The 23,544-nt window shown below is 33.2% G+C and overlaps 1 protein-coding gene across 2 annotated transcripts in view; it reads right to left on the reverse strand.

Annotated features, from left to right (window-relative positions):
* Positions 1–23,544, reverse strand: part of PIK3CA (phosphatidylinositol-4,5-bisphosphate 3-kinase catalytic subunit alpha) — an 80,587-nt gene that overhangs the window by 9,768 nt on the left and 47,275 nt on the right. For both annotated transcript variants that reach the window (XM_026007196.2, XM_072752643.1), the window contains exons 3-17: positions 23,202–23,411; positions 21,575–21,825; positions 20,920–21,165; positions 20,118–20,203; positions 11,974–12,079; positions 11,138–11,290; positions 10,907–11,041; positions 9,010–9,134; positions 8,000–8,081; positions 7,543–7,707; positions 6,962–7,065; positions 5,567–5,738; positions 2,977–3,083; positions 2,331–2,452; positions 1,193–1,271 (exon numbers count right to left, since the gene is read on the reverse strand). In XM_026007196.2, the coding sequence (XP_025862981.1) occupies positions 1,193–1,271; positions 2,331–2,452; positions 2,977–3,083; positions 5,567–5,738; positions 6,962–7,065; positions 7,543–7,707; positions 8,000–8,081; positions 9,010–9,134; positions 10,907–11,041; positions 11,138–11,290; positions 11,974–12,079; positions 20,118–20,203; positions 20,920–21,165; positions 21,575–21,825; positions 23,202–23,411 (2,143 nt within the window). The remainder of the gene's footprint in view (positions 1–1,192; positions 1,272–2,330; positions 2,453–2,976; positions 3,084–5,566; positions 5,739–6,961; positions 7,066–7,542; positions 7,708–7,999; positions 8,082–9,009; positions 9,135–10,906; positions 11,042–11,137; positions 11,291–11,973; positions 12,080–20,117; positions 20,204–20,919; positions 21,166–21,574; positions 21,826–23,201; positions 23,412–23,544) is intronic.

Raw genomic sequence — 23,544 nt, forward strand, 5'->3', positions numbered from 1 at the left:
TAAAAATGCTCTGACATTTTTTAAATAAATTTTTTATTTAAAATCAAACTTCAAATAAAAAATTTTAAGTTATTTCTGTTAAAAGAATTTAGAAAATATCCTAAGATTTAAAAATATTTTGAAGATCTAACTTACATTCCAATGATCTAGCTTAACTTTAAATGCTTTTTAGCACAGTCACTTATTTACAATTAATACAGTAATTACCAGAGTTATATAGTTAAATCCTTTACTCTGTCCAGTTCTGCATTCTCTTTTGTTTTGTACTTCTTTGGGGGCAGTGGTAGTAATGACATGTGTATCTCTCAGACACAGAAAATTATACCAAAAGAGGAAACTTGATTCATTCAACATTGTTTTTTGGAAAGCCGAAGGGATTAAGCAAAGAATCATGAGTTAAAAATTTGAAGTTGATGACTTAACTTTGTGCTTTAGCAAGTTATTTGACACGTCCATTTTTCTTCTTTGCAACAAGAGGGTTCTACTATGTGTCACTGATGTATTTTTATATACTAGTTATCCTCAATCTTTAAGAGGCATACAAATAAACCCTAACCTGCTCTGCTGCTACAGCTAGAGTTGACTCCTATGTCCACTTATGGACAAAAATGCTTTTGGAGAGAGCTGCCTTTGCTGGAATGACTCTACATTTGCAAAGAGATGAGAAAGAGAAGGAAACACCGTGAGAAACAAATAATAAGGACAAGATGAAGCATGACAGAAAACTTAGATATAATTGTAGAAGGTTGGGCAGAAACCAACAGAATGGGAAAACTTTAAGAGGAGTTCTTTTCGTAAATTTTCCTTGTCAAACTGATTTAAGATTAGAGGCCTTATAATGTTTTAAAATTAGAAAATGTATATTATGAAAGAAACTTTGTTTCTCCTGAAAGAAAATAGGGGGCATTTGTGTCTCCTATGTCCTGTCCTAAACAGTCACATCCCAGACACAGCTGCAGAGTCTTTGCCAATTTATTAGAGATAGTTCTTCTTGCCTAGCTGAATCTCTTAGCTATTCTATGCCAAGAAAGAGGAAGACAAATGAAAGCAGTTGTAATCAACTAATATTAATTACTACTCCCTACATTTCTTCACAAATACATGCTCCTTTATGCTTTATAACTGATATTTACTAATAGTTCACTTTTTCAGGATAACTTTCAACATATATGTTGCCTTACTGGTTACCTACCGAAGATCAAGACCTTGATTTTGCCAGATATTTTCCATAATGCGAATTATTTGAAGTGTTAGCATATCTTGTCGTAAATCTGCAATTCAAATAATATGTATCACCACTTAATGCCATAGATGCAAATCTGGTGTCATGTCATCATGTTGCTTTCAAACAGAACATAAAGATAGCTGAATTTACTTTTCAAATTAATCTATAAGGAAGCAATATTTTGATTCTTTAAACCATTTTTTAAAAAGATTTATTTATTTATTTATGACAGACACAGAGAGAGAGAGAGAGAGAGAGAGGCAGAGACACAGGTAGAGGGAGAAGCAGGCTCCATGCTGGGAGCCTGATGTGGGACTCGATCCTGGGACTCCAGGATCACGCTCTGGGCCAAAGGCAGGCGCCAAACCGCTGAGTCACCCAGGGATCCCCCCCCTTTTTTTTTTTTTTTAGGGATCCCCTTTTAAACCATTTCTAAAGTATCTGCACAAATCCATCTATATATGTAGGATAAGCTAGCATGTATTTCACAAAAATTTTAAATTAAAATATTTAAAGTACCTATGTTTTTAATCCTTAAATTTGAACCTGTTTATAAATATTGGGGTTAACAGAATTCAGGGCCGAAAAGTCATTAATCAATAGAAACCCATCAATGATATGCCTACTGCTTCCTGCCACAGCATGTTTCCAAGTACATTAGGACCTTCTTTTTTTTGATTTCTTAGTAGACTATACTTTTCTTTTGTACCATATTGTAATTTTATTTTTGTAATTATTTGTTTAATGTCTCTCTTCTCTCTGCTGGACTGTAAACTTTAAGAGGGCAGGGATTCTGTTTTGTTTATTCTTACAATTTGATGGCCCAGCACATCAAATATTTATGGAATGAATGGATACACACACAGCTAAGTAAATAATAGTTAGAAACTTATTTCAGGCCTTTCAATTCTAAATTTAGTACTTCTTTTTAAAGGATTAACATAGTCTAAAGGTTAAGACATCTGTTTAATATTATAATGTTATATATTTTACCACATGCATATTCCTTAAATGGCTTTCAGTAGTTTTCATGGTTCATAAATATCCTGTGTATAAAAAGATAGCTAAATTCATGCATCATAAGTTCATTAATACTCTTTCTTACCATCCCCATTTTTAAAGATGATCTCATTGTTCTGAAAGAGTAACTCTGACATGATGTCTGGGTTCTCCCAATTCAACCACAGTGGCCTTTTTGCAGAGGACATAATTCGACACTCTTCAAGCCTTTAAAATAGTTAAAAACTTTACTAGGCACCTTACTTTTTAAATTTTTTCTACCCTCAAATTTCTTTTAAAATACAGACAGTACAGTTTCTTGAAGTGTTATAAAAATTTAAAACCTTCTCCTCAATTTCATTTATGAATTCAATTCTAAGGGAGTGTAAGGAAAAAAATAAATATTAAGCTTAAAACTTTCTTATATAATAGCATATGAATTTTCAACAAATATAGGGATATGCCATTCATTTTACAGGTACTACATTTCATTTTTTTATCCTATGAAACCAGAAATTCTGGCCAGAGAAAGTTTTAAACTCTATTATTAAAGTAATAAAAACTCATTCTGACTAAATGCAGTTCTGAACTTAAGAAACCTGAACAACTCTTATTTTGCAGGGTAGGATAATGGGAGAGGGAAGCATATAATTGAATATTCTGATTAAAATGGACTTATTTTTTCTCAAGATTTTCTCCAGGAAGGGTACTTGTTTAAATATATCAATAAAACTTCCAATAAGGTACATTACCTGAGATTTCCTAGTTGATGAGCAGGATTTAGAGGAGATAGAAAACCTTGTAGAGCATCCATGAAATCTGGTCGCCGCATTTGCTCAACTAAAAACTTCATCTGTACCTGATAAATGGGCACACTCATGTTTAGAAACTGATTTCCTGAAAAGTAAAACTAATTGCTAATCTCTTTTATATGTTGGAACCTCAGTATTGTATAGACTATGAATTAATATCCTGTATTCAGATTAGAAAGGTTTCTATCACACAGAGCAACACAACTCAGGGAGAGGCAGGAAGGACAGCATGGCCTAGTCTCCCGTAAGAGCCCTGCTGACACAGCCCATGTTTTGGCTCTAGAGCAGGACTTGGTCAACTATGCCAGTTTTTGTAAATCAGATTGCACTGGATATAGAGCCATGCCCATTCATTTAGATATTGGTGGCTTTCACATAGGAAGAGCAGAGTTGAGTAGTTACAGCAGAGATTGCATGGCCTGCAAAGTCTAAAATATTTACTATCTGGCCTTTCCAGAAAAAGTTTGCTGATCTTTGTTCTAGAGGAAAAACTACGGAAATATTGTGTTAGCTTAGTAACTTTATTTTTATGTGTTGCAGAAAACATATTCATTTTCTCTCTTGAGTAAAAAAGGTCTAGTGAGGCTAAAGGAAACTGGAAAAGGACTTATAAAAACATTTGTTAAACTGAGTCTCACACTATACTCAGGTTCCAGTATGTATGCAGAAACATCTCTTTTTAATCAACTGAAATCAGAGCCCAGACTGCTGAGTTATATTATGCAACAACTGCCATTTCATGTTTTTTAAAAAATTTTTTAAAAAAGACTTTGTTTGTGTGTGAGAGAGAGAGAGTGAGTGAGAGAGAGAGGGAGCAGGGGGAGGACAGAGGGAGAGGCTGACTTTTCACTGAGCGGGAAGCCTAATATAGGGCTTGATCCTGAGACTTTAGGATCATGACCTGAGCCAAAGGCAGATGCTTTACCAACTGAGCCATCCAGGAACCCCAACTGCCATTATTTTAGGAAATCTTCATCTATCATAAATATAAAAGGTGAGTGGGGGGCAAAAGAGGTTAAGAGCTAGGAATTCATAATAAATTAATTTTCATGCTATAATTTTAGTAATAACTTTTTTTTTCTTTATCATATGGATAAGTGAGTAGCTATAAAATCTAGTTTTCACTGACTAGGGCAGCTCTTGCTCACATAAAGGCATTTCTTTTTCTATCCCTATCAATCGTAATGTTAGCACACTGCTTCCTATGGTTTATCATTTTTAGGATAAAGCACGGAACCACTCAAAGAAACTGCTTTTGTTCATCACAATCCCATTTAAGCCAATACTAATGTAATGACTTTGACATTTCTGATTAGTCCACTGTATCAGAGCCAACCTTTGATATGAAAATTCCAGCTTAAAGAAATGCCTATATTTGCAAATTTAACTAATATTTAGTTTCCTTTTTCTTACATGTTACAATATAAATATAATAAAATTTATTCCTTCAAAGCAGTTTAGTCCCCTCTAGCTCATGATTCTAGCATCAGAAACAGCACTATTTTTATTTTATTTTATTATTTATTTATTTATTTTATTTTATTTTATTTTGTTTTATTTTATTTTATTTTATTTTATTTTATTTATTTTATTTTATTATTATTATTATTATTATTATTATTTTTTTTTTTTTAGAGACAGAGCATGAGCAAGGTGGAGAGGGGCAGAGGAAGAGAGAGAATCTTAAGCAGGCTCCATGCCTATTGTGGAGTCTGACTCAAGGCTTGATTTCATTACCCTGAGAACATGAGCTGAGCTGAAATCAAGAGTCAGATGCTTAACTGACTGGGCTACCCCACAATTATTTTCTAGTAACATTTATTTGAACTTATATTCCACAAGTTTAATAAAATCAACTAAGTCACACTATGACATTTATATTAATATAGTAACTTTCTTTAAAATTTTTTTTCATGCAGTATTAATGAAGATGTTAGGAAATTCATCAGTACTGCTAATTTACATTCTTCATGCTTGGGGGCTCTTTATTTAAGATTTTATTTATTTATTCACAAGAGACACAGAGAGAGAGGCACAGAGAGGCAGAGACACAGGCAGAGAGAGACACAGGCTTCATGCAGGGAGCCCGATGTGGGACTCCATCCCGGGACTCCAGGATCATGCCCTGGGCCAAAGGCAGGTGCTCAAGTGCTGAGCCACCCAGGTGTCCCAGAAAAACTTATTTTAAAAGTTAGGACTGTGAAAAGACAAGGAAGTGAAAGAAGAAAGAACTAACACTTACTGGGCACTGTTTGCATTCTGGGGACTGTAATATGTGCTTCAGCGCATCTCCTGTAATTTAATTCTCACAACTATACTATGTAGAAAGTATCATTACCATTTATAAATGAGGAAAATGGGTCTCAAAGACTAAATAATGTGTCTAACATTACACAGCTGAGAGGCGGTGGCACCTGGATCCAAATCCTGATATGCTTGATTCTAATGCCTACTATCTGCATCTACCTCAGGCTCTCAGATTACCCTGCCCCACTGCAATGAAGAGTCCCAAAAACAAAGAGTTACATACCTTTTGTGTTTCATCCTTCTTCTCTTGTTTGAGAATGTCAGTTAAGTTAATGAGCTTTTCCATAGCCTCAACTTGCCTATTTAGGTGCTTCAAATACATCCCACAAGCACGGCAATAGGACTCCAAAAGCAGGCCAAACCTCTGACTAACCGTTTTATTGTGCATCTCAGATCTAAAAGAGCAGTATAAGATAAGTAAAAAAAAAGAAGACCCCCCAACACTCACTATATATATGGCCTAAAATAAGTATATGTATATATGTATATAATCTTAAGAAAATAATGAAACCCATTTTCAAAATCTAATAAATGTTATAACATTTATTAACATACTAACAATAAAATGATTTAAAATTTATCATTTGGAGACAAAATAATCAAGAATTTAAGATAGCTCTTGGAACTGTAAATTTAATAAACTAGTTTTTAGGCCTATTTCAACTACTTTTCATTTACTAGTCTTAGCACAAGATATATTAACCACATAAAACAAACTGATGGTTACCAGAGGGGAGGTGGTTGGTGGCTGGGTGAAATAGGTGATGGGGATTAAGGAGTGCACTTGCTTTAATGATGAGCACCAGAAGTGAGTTGTATAGAAGTGTTTAATCACCATATTGTACATATTGTAATACTAATAACATTACACTGCATGTTAACTGGAATTTAAATAAGAGCTTAAAAATAAAGATACATAAACATGAAACAAATCAGCACAAAAGTAATAAAATGGACAGGCAGGGAGTGACAAGCTCAGTGAGTACTATTTGACCCTGTGGCATACATGTCCCTTTTTCATACTGTCTTTGAATTTAAGTTATTTTAAACCTAGCTTCAAGATTCCATTTTGATTCATTTTTAACATTTAAAAGACCAAGTTAATTATAAAAAAAATCAAGTTAATGATAAATCTTTCTAAATTTAGAAAACAGTATATGGCTTATGATCTCACCTTGAGTATAAGATAGATCATATTATTCTACAAAATATTTTTTATTCTTAATTAGCTTGTTTCCTAGTTAAAAAACTTGGGATTTCTGTCACTATTGTTCTGAATTCCAAGTTAGGATTATTTTTCTTTATTTTGGGTATTTTAACCCACGCATACAGTAAAATCAACTGCAATATTAACCAATATTAATCTAGCAAATTTTTCTTTGCTTAAAGTAATATCAAAGTCTTTAAAAACATTTCAGCTCTCATTTCTATATAAAATTCAAAACTGAATTTAATATTAAAGAGAAAAAGTTGAAGGAAAGCTTACCACTGGTACAACTAACTTTCATTATGGAAAACTCAGACAAACAAAAACAGTATGTACGTAATATTTATAGATCTATTAAGAAAGCAAGTAATATATATCTAAAGAATTTAATGGGAAAATAACATGACTTACTTTAAGTGCCAAAAGAAAAAATGCCCAATCCTTTGATTAGTCAATGCTTTCTTGAGTAAAAATCTCACAAGCAGGTTATCCAAATATTGTTCGTATTTTAGGACCTATGTGATTAAACACAAACAAAAAAAACGTTGTATTGATCAGGGTCAGTTTTTGCAGGGTTGGATTTAAAGAAACATTTTAAGAAAGTAGGTAATACTGGTAATAAAACTGACTTTTATTTATTTTTATTATTTTATGTTTTAAAATATTTTATTTACTTATTTGACAGAGAGAGAGAGAGAGAGAGAGAGAGAGAGCACAGGAGACAAGCAGGGGGAGCAGCAAGCAGAGGGAGAGGAAGAGGGAGAAAGAGAAGCAGGCTCCCTACTGAGCAAGGAGTGCAATGCGGGGCTCAATCCCAGGACCCTGGGATCATGACCTAAGCCTAAGGCAGATGCTTAACTGATTGAGCCACCAGGAACCCTTAGAACTGATTTTTTAAAAAGTGTAAAACCAGTATAGATAAAGATCCACAGTTTGGATAAAGTTGCACAGATTAGAATAAAACATTATATTTTTGTTTTACAATATTTTACCTGTACTAGCTGAATTAGGTACTGAGAAAGCTTGTCATCTGTTAAGTATTTTTCCAAGCACCGAACAGCAAAACCTCGAACCATAGGATCTGGGTAATTACAGTCCAGAAGCTCCATAGCCTGTTCAGGTTTGATTGGAGGCCAATCTTTTACTAAGCAGTACATCTGTTATGAGAAAGACAATAAATGTATTTAAAAAGCAAAGATAGTTGTAAGGACCCTCTAAGACATTTTCTTACTTTCTTATTTTAAAATTAGATAAGAGCCCTCCTTATGAACTCGGTGCTTAAAATGTTCAATTCTAATTAACTTCATCAGTGGAAGTGGTGTGAATAGTATTTTTCTCTATTAACATAAAACATATAATATTTAATACTATTGTTTCTGAGAGAAAACAATTTGAGTGACACACCAATTTTATATGACAGTTATTCTGTAATCTCAAACATGCATTTACCTGAGCTACTTCATCTCTAGAATTCCATTTAACGGACAGAAGCAGTTTGGGTAGAATTTCAGGGATAGTTACACAATATTGTCTGTGTGGAAAAGAGAAAACAAAACAAAAAACATTCTTGCATGTTATTCAAAAGGCCTAGATATCTAAATTTTTAACTATGTAATCTTTCCAAACACTTTTAAAACTTACTATTACTAGCCTTTTCTAAAATCAAAAGAAATCAGCGTTTAACACTATAGTTACATATATATATATGTGTGTGTATATATATATATGTGTGTGTGTATATATATATATATACTTAGACACAGTTATAATGGCAAGGAAGACATAAGAAAAATCCAAATGGAAGACAGATATTTCAAAAAAGTTATGAATTTATTTCATAACACTATACAGCTCCTTTTATTAACCTACTTATGCAATGGAAACCATGAGAAGAGTCATCACTTCTACTGTAGTCACTGTACAAAATTTATGGTTCAGTGGACTTTCTGCAGAAATGCACTATAACTGCTTTATTTAAATAAACCAGCGTATACTTCCCAAGTGGTGGGATAGTTTCTTCATAAGTGAAAAATAAAGTACTGCACTATTACTTTGAGGAAGTGTAAGAAGGAAAATGGAAAGAACATCTAAAAATTGAAATATCTAGACCAACTATAACTAAATTGATCTAAATCTACAGGGTTATTTAATTATTTATATCTTGAATTTCATTTAAAAGAATCCCCCAAAATCAAATCCTAAAGAAAGTCGTAACAGGGATTTAGAATTTTAAAAAAGCCTTCAGCACTTGAAGGTGGAAGGTTAGTACCAATGCAGCATGACTTTCTAGAAATACTGATCTTTATCACAGTCTGAAAAAGAACAATGTTTACAATTAAAAAGTCATGTAAATTATGCTTTATACACTTTAACAGGTATGGTAAAACCTGCAAGATAAGTCAAAATCAGTACTTTCATATGTAACAGAAGAAACAGGGAATCTCCATCTTAACATTTACCTGTGGCTCCACAGAAAATCTTTCTCTTGCTCAGTGATTTCAGAGAGAGGATCTCGGGTACAAATTGCTCGGAGCTGTTCTTTATCATTTTCTCTTAATTCGTTGTCTCTAGCCAGTCTGTTACTCTGTAAAATAAAGGAATATCTTATATGATCTCCTTTGCCACATTTTTCCCTGGATTCACGAGTGATCTACAAGAAGAGAAAATGGCGAATAACTTTATGTTGCATATTAACTGTTGTGAAAGTTTCTTCTCATCACAAGCCTTTATTTTCAGGGATAGAGGAGAATCAACTTAAGGTAGTATTTGTGGAACAAATCTAGTAATCTTAGTTAACATTACCACGAGCCTCAGAACGGTCTCGACCAAAGTGAGTCAGGGACCAAAGTATCTCAGACTGAGATATTAGGGGGTAGAAGCGAATAATTTACTTCTCTTCCTGATGAGGATCCTTCCTAGAATTCTATTAACTAATCTGTTCATGTTTCTGGAATAATAAGAAATAGTAAAATAATAAAATAAAAATGTAAATTCTTTCATAATCTTTGCCCGAATATATCTGAATAATCACTGCAAGGCTTTCAAATTTAAAAAGTAAAAATAAATAAGAGAAAAAAGGAAAAGAAACACCCTCTTTAAAACACTGGACATTAAATGATTGGAAACTAAAGTGAAAATACTATAACTTTTGGTAAAATTCCAAGATTGCAAGTAATGTATTTATTCCCTTGAAATACAGATATATATTGACTGCACAATGAGTAATTATGAATGTATCTTAATATACTATGAAAACAAGTATACATCCCTTGGAATGGGTTACACATATTCCCAATGGCTAAAAATGAAAGCAGGTATCCATGCCACTTGATTTATATTAACATTTTATTAACATTTAAATATTATTAATTTATCCAATAGCATAAAGGAATATTACTGGCACATGGCCATCAACAAATACTTACTAAGACGCCCTGTGCCTTGTTTTTTTTTCTTACTGCTGGGGATCTTAAATAGGAAAAGAACCTGCACTAACAGGGTCCTCATTATAGTCAAAAATTAAATGAATAAAAAAATGAAAAGGTAATATAAATAAATACTTTGGGTGACATAATGGAGAATGACCAAGTGGCTACTTTACACTGGGTGTTTGGATACAGCCTCTGAGAAGGGAGTATTTAATTTGTGTTCCAAATGACAAGAAAAAACCACCCACACTAAGATCAGGGAAAAGACCACTGTAGATGGAGGAAACAGTGACAGTGACCGAAGGAGAGAATGAGTTTGATGTGAAGGAGGAACAGGAAGACCTGTGAGCCTGAAGCCCAGTGGACGATGAAAAGCCCTCCTCTGCTTCCAAGCTCAACTAACAACATACATTTTCATTTTAACTTTAATGTTACCATCTTAGAGTAGTAAAAAGTTCTTTCTTGAACCCAATATATATTAGCTTTTCAACCCAGCCCTCTGTAGTCATTTTTGGCACACTACTGGTTATTCCATCATAGCACTTACCATGATTAATAACGTTATTTTATTTTATTTTTTACCACCTTAATGTCTATTTTCACCATTAGACTGTATCTGCAATGGAGATCTCTTTAGGTCACAACTTTATTACCCAGTACCTCTCATACAATAAATTTAAACATACAGTTAGCATTCAATATCTATTTGTTAACTGAAGGCAGGCTAGGGCTCTGAATAAAGAAGAGGCAGAGCTGCAGTAACGATATTAGCATATGGAGAATGTAATTATATCATTATACTGTCCAAGAGCTCAGAGGAGCTATGCCAGTGTAATTAAAACACACGAATCCTTCTCTACACAAAGAGGATAAACCCAAATCCACTGATTATGACTGATATTTAAGAAAACTCAGTGATCTTTCTTACCAGTCCTGCATGGGAATAACTAAATCCTGCTTCCCGAGACACTGACCAGTTGGCATGCTCTTCAATCACTGACATATCTGGGAACTTTACCACACTGCTGAACCAGTCAAACTCCAACTCTAAGCATGGAGTTTCCTAAGAGATGGAATAAAGGTTATAATATATCAAGTTGTGCTTGACTGTATAAAAAAAAAAAAAGAAAAAATTCTAATTTGATAATAAAAAGCTTACTTTATTTGGATTTGACCCAGTAACACCAATAGGGTTCAGCAAATCTTCTAATCCATGAGGTACTGGCCAAAGATTCAGAGCCATTTTTCCAGATACTAGAGTATCTGTGTAATCAAACAAGTTTATATTTCCCCAGGCCAATGGACAGTGTTCCTTCAAAAACAAACAAAAATATTCACTACTCCGTGGATTAAATTACAAAATACATTTCAAACACTTTTCTTCCCCAGAAAGAATTCAATAACTATTGCTACAATGATATCTATAATAAGCCACATCAATTTTTTAAAAATACAAGTGCTTTCTGTTTTCCTATTTGAAATTACATAAATTTTTCTTTAATTATAAATAGGAGATATGAACCTATCTCTGTAAGACAGGCAGAGACTGACATCTAGTCACCTAACAGACAGTTGCATGCTTAAAAAATTGTATCAAGGTGAATTCAGGACATATTCATCATAAATAAACTCAGGAAGCTCTCCTAAGGTTGTCTTCTATGACACATTTATTAAAATTTTACAAATATCTAATTTTTTTAGATAAAGAAAAAAAATCCTTTTTTTTTTTTTTTTAAGATTTCATTTATTTATTCATGAGACAGAGAGAGGCAGGCAGAGACATAGGCAGAGGGAGAAGCAGGCTCCCTGTGGTGAGCCTGATGTGGAACTCGATCCCATGACCCTGGGATCATGACCTGAGCCAAAGCAGATGCTCAACCATTGAGCCACATAGGAATCCTGAAAAAAAAAATCAGTTTCTTGATAAAAATTCAAATCAGTAGTATAACTAGGAGTTTTTTAGAGGTAAATATTATTCCTTTTGAAGTACTTTACCTCTTTAGCACCCTTTCGGCCTTTAACAGAACAAATGGAAAGGCAAAGTCGAGCAGCACGAGGAAGATCAGGAATGTATATATCGTAATTTAGCCATTCATTCCACCTATGTAAAGTTTTAAAGAAAAAAATAATTTACCAAAAAAGGGCTTCATCCATAGTATATAAACAACTACAAATCATCAAGAAAACAAGAAATCAAGTGAAAAATAGGCCAAAGATCAAGTGGAATGAACATACTTCACAAGATCATACCCAAATGGCCAATAAACATAAGAAAATAGTGAATATTATTTGTCATCCAGAAAACACAAAATAAATCTCATGGAGATACCAGTATACAAGAGATTGGCTAAAACTATAAAGGCTGATGATACCGATGATACCAAGGGAGGGTAAGGATGTGCAGTAACAGGAAATCTCTCTCTCTTTTTTTTTTAGGGTTTTTATTTATTTATTCTTTAATAATAAATTTATTTTTTATTGGTGTTCAATTGCCAACATACAGAATAACACCCAGTGCTCATCCTGTCAAGTGCCCACCTCAGTGCCCCCCACCCAGTCACCCCCAGCCCCCGCCCTCCTCCCCTTCCACCACCCCTAGTTCGTTTCCCAGAATTAGGAGTGTAGCAGTAACAGGAAATCTCATACACTGCTATTGTTCTATTTCTTGGCCAGTATAGTGGTTATATGGGTATTGAGTGTGATAATTCATTGAACTTTATGATTTGTATACTTTTATGCACTTTTACTATACTTCAGTAAAAAAAATAATTAAAAACAAAATAGCTTATATAAAAAGCACATGGAAGAGGGAAACTCAAAGAAGAGTGAAATTTCCTATTAAAATTACAATATATTTACTTTTACATATGGTGTAGTTTTATTCAGAAAAACTCATTAAATAAGTCAGTACATAAATAAAATGAAGGATATGTAAGCAGTAACATATTTGAGGATGAGTATAACTACTTCACAAGAAGCAACAGTTAACATTCATAATAAGAAAATAATAAAAAGTGGCTATAGAAAGTGATGACAAAAATTCTTCAAATATTAATGATAAATTCACTTCAATTTACTGGATTTTACATGTGAAATTATGTCTATAATGGGTGGACATTTTGTAAATAGCCAAGTAACAGCACACTGTTTTGTTTTGCTTTCAAATATTATAGCAACAGTTACCAGTATAAACTCAGAAGTCAGACTACGGAGAGTAGAATCCTATTCCAACATTTTATTAAATGTGTGACCCTTGCTTTTGCCTGTTTCTCATTTGTGAAGGACTAAGAATAGTACTTACTCCATAAGGTTGTTGTGAGTTAACACTAGTAAAGGAGTTTCTGTCTGGAACGGTCAGATAACACAAGTAAAGTGATTGGAATAGTAACTGGTCCACGATAAAAGCTCAAGTGCTAGACATTAATCTAGAAAATTTTTCAAAAGGGTTTTTCCTAATTCTATTTTTTATTATAAATAAAATAAGACTTAACAATAAAATGGTATAAAAATTCTATTTTTAATTAGCCAAACTAAGATATAAACTTTATTACTAAAGTTTTATGGACAAAGATTTAAAAAAATATGGTTCTCTGATGCAGAGAAGGCTTACAGTTAAATGGGAGAACTTAGTAAAAGGAATTCTAAAGGGAAAAGAAACAATAAATACAGATAGAAGAAATGCAGGTAGTAGGGATTTGGTAAGTCCACAGTAATTTAAGAAAATTAAAGATACATGTACTTAAATGTACCTAGGAGTTTTTATTACTTCTGAATCTTTAGAATTGCTCATAATTAATGAAAAATACTCTACACACTTTCTGAGAGCTATGTCCTATGAATGTAGTTGTTCAATACCATGTTAATTGACTAAAACATGTTTCTCTCTTCCTCTAAAGTTCATACAGACACGTGAGTGCACACACACCAATTAAGTTCTTCATTTTTTTTAATGTTTTTAAAAAGATTTCATTTATTTATTTGACAGAGAGAGAGAGAGAGCATACGCACACAAGCAGGAGGAGTAGCAGAGGGAGAGGGAGAAGCAGGCTCCCCACTGAGCAGGGAGCCCAATGCGGGTAATCCCAGGACCCTGAGGTCATGACCTGACCTGAAGGCAGATGCTTAACCAAGTGAGCCACCCAGGTGCCCAAGTTCTTTATTTTTAGGGTATATATATATATATATATATATATATATATATATGAAGATATATTCCAAAATTTTGGAATATTTTGGAATATATATATATATTCCAAATTAATTTTGATTTTGATTTTGGGAGAGAACTGGTAACGTCTATGAAGAAATCATTAAGTATCTATTTTATTTAGCATATGGGAAGCCCAAATTTGGAATGATCACTTAATCTCAGTAAGTTTTTTAAAAACTTCTTTTCTATTTAATAATTTCATATTCTTTTATTCTTGATTTTAACTTTGTGAATACAGAAAAGTTAAAAGATCTACTTAAATCCTCATACTACCATCATAAGGATTTTACCCTTTAACTAGAGAATTCTTTATTATTAAGGATTTTAATTTTAATTTCAATATAGTTAAATATATATTGTTATATTAGTTTCAGGTGCACAACATAGTGATTCAACAATTCTATACAGAACTCATCATGGTTAAGTGTACTCTTAATCCCCATCACTTATTTTTCCCATCCCCCCATAACCTCCCCTCTGGTAATTCTCTGTTCTCTGTAGTTAAGAGTCCGTTTCTTGGTTGGTCTCTTCTTTTCCCCCTTTGTTCATTTGTTTCTTAAATTCCACATGACTGAAATCACATGGTATTTGTGTTTCTCTGAGTCATTTCACTTAACTATACTCTCTAGCTCCATCCATGTTGCTACAAATGGCAAGATTATTTTTATGACTGAATAATATTCCATTACATATAATGGAATAATAATAGTCCATTACATATAATTACATACATATATATAAATAAATCCCCTCTTCTTTAGCCATTCATCTATCAATGGACACTTGGGCTGCTTCCATAATTTGGCTACTGTAAATAATGCTGCTATAAACCTAGGAGTGCATAATATATCTTTTCAAATTAGTGTTTTCATATTCTTTGGATAAATACCTAGTAGTGGGATTGCCGGATCATAGGGTAGTTCTCTTTATAACTTTTTGAGGAAACTCCTTACTGTTTTCCAGAGTGGCTGCACCAGTTTACATTCCCAGCAACAATGCACGAGGGTTCCTTTTTCTCCATATCTTCACCAACACTTGTTTTTTGTAGTTTTGATTTGCACTTCCCTGATGAGTGATGCTGAGCATATTTTCATGAGTTTGTTGGCAATCTATATGTCTGTCTTCTTTGGAGATGTCTGTTTATGTTTTCTGCCCATGCTTTAAATGGGTTATTTGATTTTGGGGTGTTGAGTTTTATGAGTTCTTTATATATTTTGGATACTAACCCTTTATCGGATATGTCATTTGCAAATATCTTCTCTCATTCAGTAGGTTGTCTTTTAGTTTTGTTGATTATTTCCTTTCTGTATAGAAGTTTTTTATTTTGATGTAGTCCCAATGGCTTATTTTTGCATTTGTTTACCTTACATCAGGAAACATACCTAGAAAAATGTTGCTACAGCTGACATCAGAGAAATTACTGCCTGTGCTCTCTTCCAGGATTTCTTTAATTTCAGGTCTCTCATTCAGGACTTTAACCCATTTTAAGTTTATTTTTGTGTATTCTGTAAAAAAGTGGTCCAGTTTCATTCTTTTGCATGTAGCTGTCCAGTTTTCTCAACATCATTTGTTGAAGAGATTGTTTTTTTCCCCATTACATATTTTTGCTTCTTGTTGAAAATTAATTAACCATATAATTGTGGGTTTCTGGGTTTTCTATCTTCTTCCATTGATTTATGTGTCTATTTTTGTGCCAGTACCATACTGTTTTGATAACTGCAGCTTTGTTTAATTTTTAAAATTTTTTAATTTTTTTATTGGAGTTCAATTTGCCAACATATAGCATAACACCCAGTGCCCATCACCCAGTCATCCCAACCCACCCCCCCACCTCCCTTTCCACTACCCCTGTTCATTTCCCAGAGTTAGGTGGATGACTGCAGCTTTGTAACATAACTTAAAAGTCTGAAATTATGATACACCCCCCCGCCCCCCGCTTTGTGTTTTTCAAGTTTGTTTGGACTATTCAGGGTCTTTTGTGGTTCCATACAGATTTCAGGATTATTTGTTCTAATTCTGTGAGAAGAATGCTGTTGGCATTTGACAAGGATTGCATTAAATCTGTAGGTTGCTTTGGCTAGTATCAGATTTTAATAATACTTGTCTTCTAATCCAAGAGCATATGGAATATCTTTCCATTTGTTTGTATCATCTTCAATTTCTTTCAATAATGCTTTGTAGTTTTCAGAGTACAGGTCTTTCACCTCTTTGGTTAAGTTTATTCTTCAGTATTTTATTATTTTGTGCAACTGTAAATCGGATTTTTTTTTCCCTTTCTGTTGTTTCATTATTGGTGTACAGAAATACAACAGATTTTTTGGGGGATCCCCGGGTGGCTCAGCAGTTTAGCCCCTGCCTTCGGCCCAGGGTGTGATCCTGGAGTCCCGGGATCGAGTCCCACATCAGGCTCCCTGCATGGAGCCTGCTTCTCCCTCTGCCTGTGTCTCTGTCTCTCTCTGTCTCTCATGAATAAATAAATAAGATCTTAAAAAAATAAATAAATAAAAAAACCCCACAGCAAAACAGAAATACAACAGATTTTTTAAGTTGGTTTTGTGTTTTGTGACCTTACTGTTTATCAGTTTTAGCAGTTTTTTGATAAAGAGTCTTTAGGCTTTTCTTTTTAAAAATTTATTTAATTTCAATGTAATTAACATATAGTGTATTATTAATCTCAGAGGTAGAATTTAGTGATTCATCAGTTGCATATAACACCCAATGCTCATTTACATCAAGTGCCCTTCTTAATGCCTATCACCCAGTTATCCCATTCCCCCACCCACTTCCCCTCAGCAATTCTCAATTGTTTCCTAGAGTTAAGAGTCTCTTATGGTTTGTCTCCCTCTTTTTGTCTTATTTTACTTTTCTTTCCCTTCCCCTGTTCATCTATTTCTTAAATTCCATATGAGTGAAATCAGATGGTATTTGTCTTTTTCTGACTGACTTATTTCGCTTAGCATAATACCCTCTAGTTCCACCCATGTCATTGCAAATGGCAAGGTTTCATTCTTTTTGATGGCTGAGTAATACTCCACTGTACACACACACACACACACACACACACACACACATACGCACTCTTCTTTATTCATTCACCTGTCGATGGGTATCTGGGCTCTTTCCATAATTTGGCTATTATGGACATTGCTGCTACAAACATAGGGGTACATATGTCCCTTTGAATCAGTATAATTGTTGGGTTGTAGGGTAGCTCTACTTTTAGCTTTTTGAGGAACCTCCATACTATTTTCCAGAATGGCCGCACCCTTGCATTCCTACAAAGAGTGTACAAGGGTTCTCTTTTTCTGCATCCTTGCCAACATCTGTTGTTTCCTGGCTTGTTAATTTTAGCCATTCTGACTGGTGTAAGGTGGTATCTCACTGTGGTTTTGATTTGTATTTCTCCAATGTCGAGTGATGTGCAGTTTTTCATGTGTCTGATGGCCATTTGTATGTCTTCTTTGGAGAAATGTCCGTTTATGTCTTCTGCCCATTTCTTGACTGTATTTTTTGTTTTTTGGGTATTGAGTTTGATAATTTTTTTATAGATTTTGGATACTAGTTCTTTATCTGATAAAACATTTGCAAATATCTTCTATTCCATAGGCTATCTTTTAGTTTTGTTGACTGTTTCCTTTGTTGTGTAAAAGCTTTTTATCTTGATGAAGTCCCAATAGTTCATATTTGCTTTAGTTTCCCTTGCCTTTGAAGATGTGACTAGCAAGATGCTACAGTTGAGGTCAAAGAGGTTGCTGCTTGTGTTCTTTTCTAGGATTTTGATGGACTCTTATCTCCTATTTAGGTCTTCCATCCATTTTGAATTTATTTTTGTGTATGGTGTAAGAAAGTGGTCCAGTTTCATTTGTTGAGGAGATTTTTTTCCACTGGCTATTTTTTCCTGCTTTGTCAAAAATTATTTGACCATAGTGTTAAGGGTCCATTTCTGGGTTCTCTATTCTGTTCCACTGATCTATGTGTTTGTTTTTGTACCATTATCATACTGTTTTGATGATTACAGCTTTGTAATACAGCCTAAGATCTGGATTGTGATGCCTCCAGCTTTGGTTTTCTTTTTCAACATTGAATCTTTAGGATTTTCTATATAGAGTAACATGTCATCTGCAAACAGTGGAAGTTTTACTTCTTCCTTACCAATCTAGATGCCTTTTATTCCTTTTTCTTGACTTCTGTGGCTAGGACTTGCAGTACCACGTTGAATAAAAGTGGTGAGAGTAGACATACTTGTCTTGTTCCTGATCTTAAGGGGGAAAGACCTTAATTTTTTACCATCGACTATGATATTAGCTGTGGGTTTTTCATAGACAGCCTTTATTATGTTGAGGTACATTCCCTCTAAAAACCTACTTTGTTGAGAGTTTTTAGCATGAATGGATGTTGTACTTTGTCAAATGATTTTTCTGCATCTATTGAAATGATCATATGGTTTTTATCCTTTCTCTTACTGATGTGAGGTACCATGTTGATTAATGTGCAATTATTGAACCACTCATGCATCTCAAGAATAAATTTTGATTGTGCTGAATGATTTTTTTAATGTATTGTTAGATTTGGTTTGCCAATATTTTGTTGGGGACTTTTGCATCCATGTTCATCAGAGACACTGGCCTGTAGTTCTAGAGAATTCTTGAAGAAAAGAAATCAAATGTAAGTTCTAACTAGATAGCTCATTTACTAAAAATTTGAGCTTTTAATGTTTTATTATTAAACAAATTTACCTTTTACTTTTATAAAACTAGTTTACTTTAGGTACATGATATATCTACCCAATATTATTTTAGGGTATTCGATTGGGGCTTGTTGAACTTTCTAGAATGTTTATAGTTTTCAATAAATTTGGAAAACTTTTTGGCCAGTATTTCCTCAAATATTGTTTCTCTATTCCTCACACAACCACTCCACCCAACCTGTGACAGACATGTAGTATGGGCAGGAAATAAACTTTTGCTGTACAACAAAAATTTAAAAAGATCCTGTAGTTGTTGTTTCATTCACAGGGTAACTTCTAATTTAAATATGTACCTTCTGACTGACAATAGTTCAGGTAGAGTGAGGAACTATTTCACTTCCTTCTGGTAGAGAAGGCTATCACCTTTTTGAATTTAGGCTCTAGAATGGTGGCCACATCTAGCAACTTAATTATAAGACCAGAACTTTTTCTTGACTCTCCTAGAATGCAGTCTAAATTCATTACAAAATTTACTTCTGGAGGTTTTACTAGTTTTCTCTATTGCTAGTCTACAAAATCCATCTTTAATCTTCAATAACAATCTGAGTGCTCTTAAAATATTTCTATTATATTCAGGGTAGACTCCTAATTCCCAAATGATTCTATAAAGAGCCAAAGAAATAGCAGGAAGACAAACTGTTGGATTATACTACCTTTTATTTCTTCAATTTATTTCTAGGCAGTAATCATTTAAAATGCTCCCCCAAATTCTCCCTCCATCTATGAATCTGATTTGTTCCCAAGACTCTTTATTTGAATGTATAAATATCTACTCTTGTGAGTCATGTGAGTGCCTCAGAGTAGTCTGGCTCTGAGGTTGTTCACCAACTCTCATTTCTTTTTAATGGAAATGGAAATGGAGGTAAGAATAAAACACTAGGTTTATGGATCTAATGTGGGGGATCATCAGCACAAAATGTAACCATATTCTGCTCTCTACCTGATATAATGGAAAGAGAGAATCAGAAAAACCCTCTGGATAAAATTTTACAGAGAGTCGACAAAATGATCCTGTGATTGATACTCATTTGACTGAAAGTCCTTATGTTCTATATGTAAATGCCTGGTGAATTTATATGACTTGTATAAAACTAAAGATGCCAAAAAAATTTACTACTTTTATTGATTATATTGCTAAATATTAACATGGCTTTTAGAAAATAAATCCATACACTTCCTTACCTGGGATTAGAACAAGGTACTCTTTGAGTGTTAACATTATCACATAAGGGTTCTCCTCCATGATAGATACCTGTTCGAACATAAATCTTAAAAAGAGAAAAAAAAGTATGTGCATATAAATATACACAAACAATACACAAAGGCACACAGACTACAGAACCAATGTTAAATGATATTAAAATATTGTAACTGATATGAATGAGAGAAAATCTATTAAGAGTTTCTATTAAAATGTTGCTTTTCTCTTCTCCCTTTCTTCACATATATACTAAGTTAATACTGATGCAGATTCTTCACCAAACAAAATGTGTTGTTGCCTCTAAGGTGACATCAGACCATAAAAAAAATCAACATAGACTCACAATCCCTTTAGGCCAGGTATGTAATTCCGACTTTTTCATATTTTAGAAAGATAAATTGGTATATATATTAAATATTACTTCATATTCTTAGCAGTTCGAACAACACTCCATAAAGACATTAATATTTCTGCAACAAAACACATGAATATTTACACTAAATGGGATATATAAAGACTATAAAAAGTCTTGCTTCAGTTAGGTCAGGTTTTGCTGCTGAATGAATTCTGTAAAACGCATGGTTTTAAGAACTTAGATTTATGGAAGTTAGAATTATTAGAATTATGGATATTAGCATTATAGACAAAGAACTGTAAACTATGCAACAGCTGAGGGAGAAGTGGCTTTCTAGATATCTGAAAACAGTGCAGGTCAACAGATTATTATACATAGTTCAATTAAAAAGTTTATATAAAATAGTAAGCATCAATACTTGACTTTACCTTGTCAATGTCTCGAATATTTACATTTACATAGGTTGCACAAAGGATTTTTATTCTGAGTGCGCTATTTATAACCCAGAGAGATTTTGTAGATGTTTCTCCATTCATATATGGTGTAGCTGTGGAGATGCGTCTGGAATAAGATGGCATTGTGAAACAGTCCATTGGCAATTGGGAGTAAAGGCTTTCTTTAGCCATCAACATCAAATTGGGCATCCTTCCAAGCATTATACAGCTTCTTATGTACTGTAAAAGATTAAGAAGGGAGGGGAAAAGCCATTTCTTATAAGGTGTTTTATTTTAAAAGCAACACATAAGCAAAAAAAAAAAAAAAGAAAAAAGGAATTAAAAACAACGATTAGAGGATACTCATCATGAAAACACTGTTTATATCTGAACAACAATGTTAACCAGCTTATCCATATCTAGAATCAGACCCCAAATATTAAATATATAAATCTAAAGGAAAAAAAAATCTGTTCGCTCTAGTTCAATCCATCAATTTCTCAGATTAAAAATTGGTAGTATTAAAAATAAACTTATGAACGCTATTCACCAATATTAACCACTGAACTTTCAAAGAGTATGTCCTAAAAATAGATACTTGTCTCAAGTTTTAAATTTCATATTAATATTTTTGAAGCTTGTTACTCACCTTATACTGACTTAGAGGATATTTTTCAAGGAAGTATTCATCACATCCACATACTTTTAAAATATACTTGCCCTGATATTCTAAAACACAGAGTTTTAGTTGTTCAGATGATAGCAACATACTTCTAGTTTTTTTTCTGATTGCTTCAGCAATTACTTGTTCTGGAACACAGTCATGGTTGATTTTCAGAGTATACTTCTGCTTGTCATTATTTGGAGAAACTATTACCCAAATCACCACTATTATTTGCCCTATAACAGGAAAACATTATTAGATGCAATCACCATATATATTTCATTTTTCAAGAGACAAATTTCAAAAAGCATATACTATACCATTTTTTTCTAACTATAATCAGAAATGACTTATAAACAAACTAATTAAATACAGGTATCAGGTAGAAATCACAAATCTTCAAATATGATACAGCTGCCAGGCCATGCCCAAATCTTATGTTTTATGGCAAGCACACAAAACTGTTACTAGTGGGTCACAAGTACCTGAGGCCAAGCTAATTTTCATTCTAAACTGCATGAATACTTCATGAGTATGACCCCTGTGAAGAATGACTCTTGATCGTATCAAAGGATCAACAGTACCTAAAGTAGAAGAGTTTCTGGTAACTATGGGAAAGAATCATGGAGACCTAAAGAAAATGCTGAATCAGAAGGAGAGAAAAGATGGTGGAAGAAAGGAAAGAATAGGAATTTTTAAATGCTTTTCTTTTAAGATCAATTAAGCTGGGAGGAGGGGGTAAGATGATGAAAATGAAAAGATTAAAACTATGGTAGAGTGGTCCAGGTGTTCACAGTACAATTCTTTCAACTTATCTGTAGCATAATTTTTATAAAGAATGTTGAGGGAAAATTAAGAGACCTTCATTTTAAAAGGTATGCTCGAGTAGAAAAGAATTTCAAATGAAGATATTATGTTATACTGCATTAAACTACTTTAAACAATATAAGTGAAATAGCAATAACAGGTCTCAACTTGTCTACCAACAGAATTTTATATTTAATAATATGTAAGAACTAACTTATTCTATCTATAACTTCAAAATGAAACCTTCACCTTGTTATTTTAAAAAATAGATATCTATCTGATACAATATTTTCATTTCCCAAACGTGTATAAATTTCCATGTTCACTTAATTCTAGAAATTGATATGTTAAGTGTCAAAAGTCAACCTATATTATCACTCATGATCAGATTTAATTATTGCATTTAACATTAAGAAATCTATTGTTCTTTGTATTTATGATAATAATAACAAGAAGGTGCAAAGTTTTCCCAAAATTTCATGAAGTATTTCTACTTATACCTTTTTATTTGTAAAAAGATAACTGACTATAACTGTATTAATAATAAATTTCAAACTCGATTTTCTTCAGTTTTATTTTAAGATACACAGCTCACCAAGGGATCAGTACCATATGTGCACAATTCATTCAATCAATAAATATTTATTACACACATACATTTGGCACTCAGCTATATCTTGTCAGTGTAAGTACTCCCTGTCATCAAGAAGCTTATCATCTAGCTGGGATAAAAAGACTGTACAAAAAATATAGCCACAGATAGAAATTTTTACTATGTAGTAAACACGGTAGACTATTTTCTTACCTTTATCTAATTTATTATATATGTGCTTTGGCAGTTCTGGTGAAGATTCTACATTTGGAGGATAGACATACATTGCTCTACTATGAGGTGAATTAAGATCCCGAAGATCCACAGCTTCTTTACAAACATTCAGAATATTTCTTCGGAAGTCCTGTACTTCTGGATCTTTAACCATATCAAATTCACACACTGGCATGCCAATAGCAAAACCTTAAAAAAATTATATAAAGAATATAACATTCTATTAAACATATAGTACAAACATGTTTCTTACAAATGGGGAACTTGATAGATTTGGAAGATCACAACAAAGAGGTCTCTCTAGGTTTAAGGAAATTTTGAT

This window comes from Vulpes vulpes, chromosome 3 (assembly GCF_048418805.1).
Source record: "Vulpes vulpes isolate BD-2025 chromosome 3, VulVul3, whole genome shotgun sequence".
Classification (NCBI taxonomy): Eukaryota; Metazoa; Chordata; class Mammalia; order Carnivora; family Canidae; genus Vulpes; species Vulpes vulpes.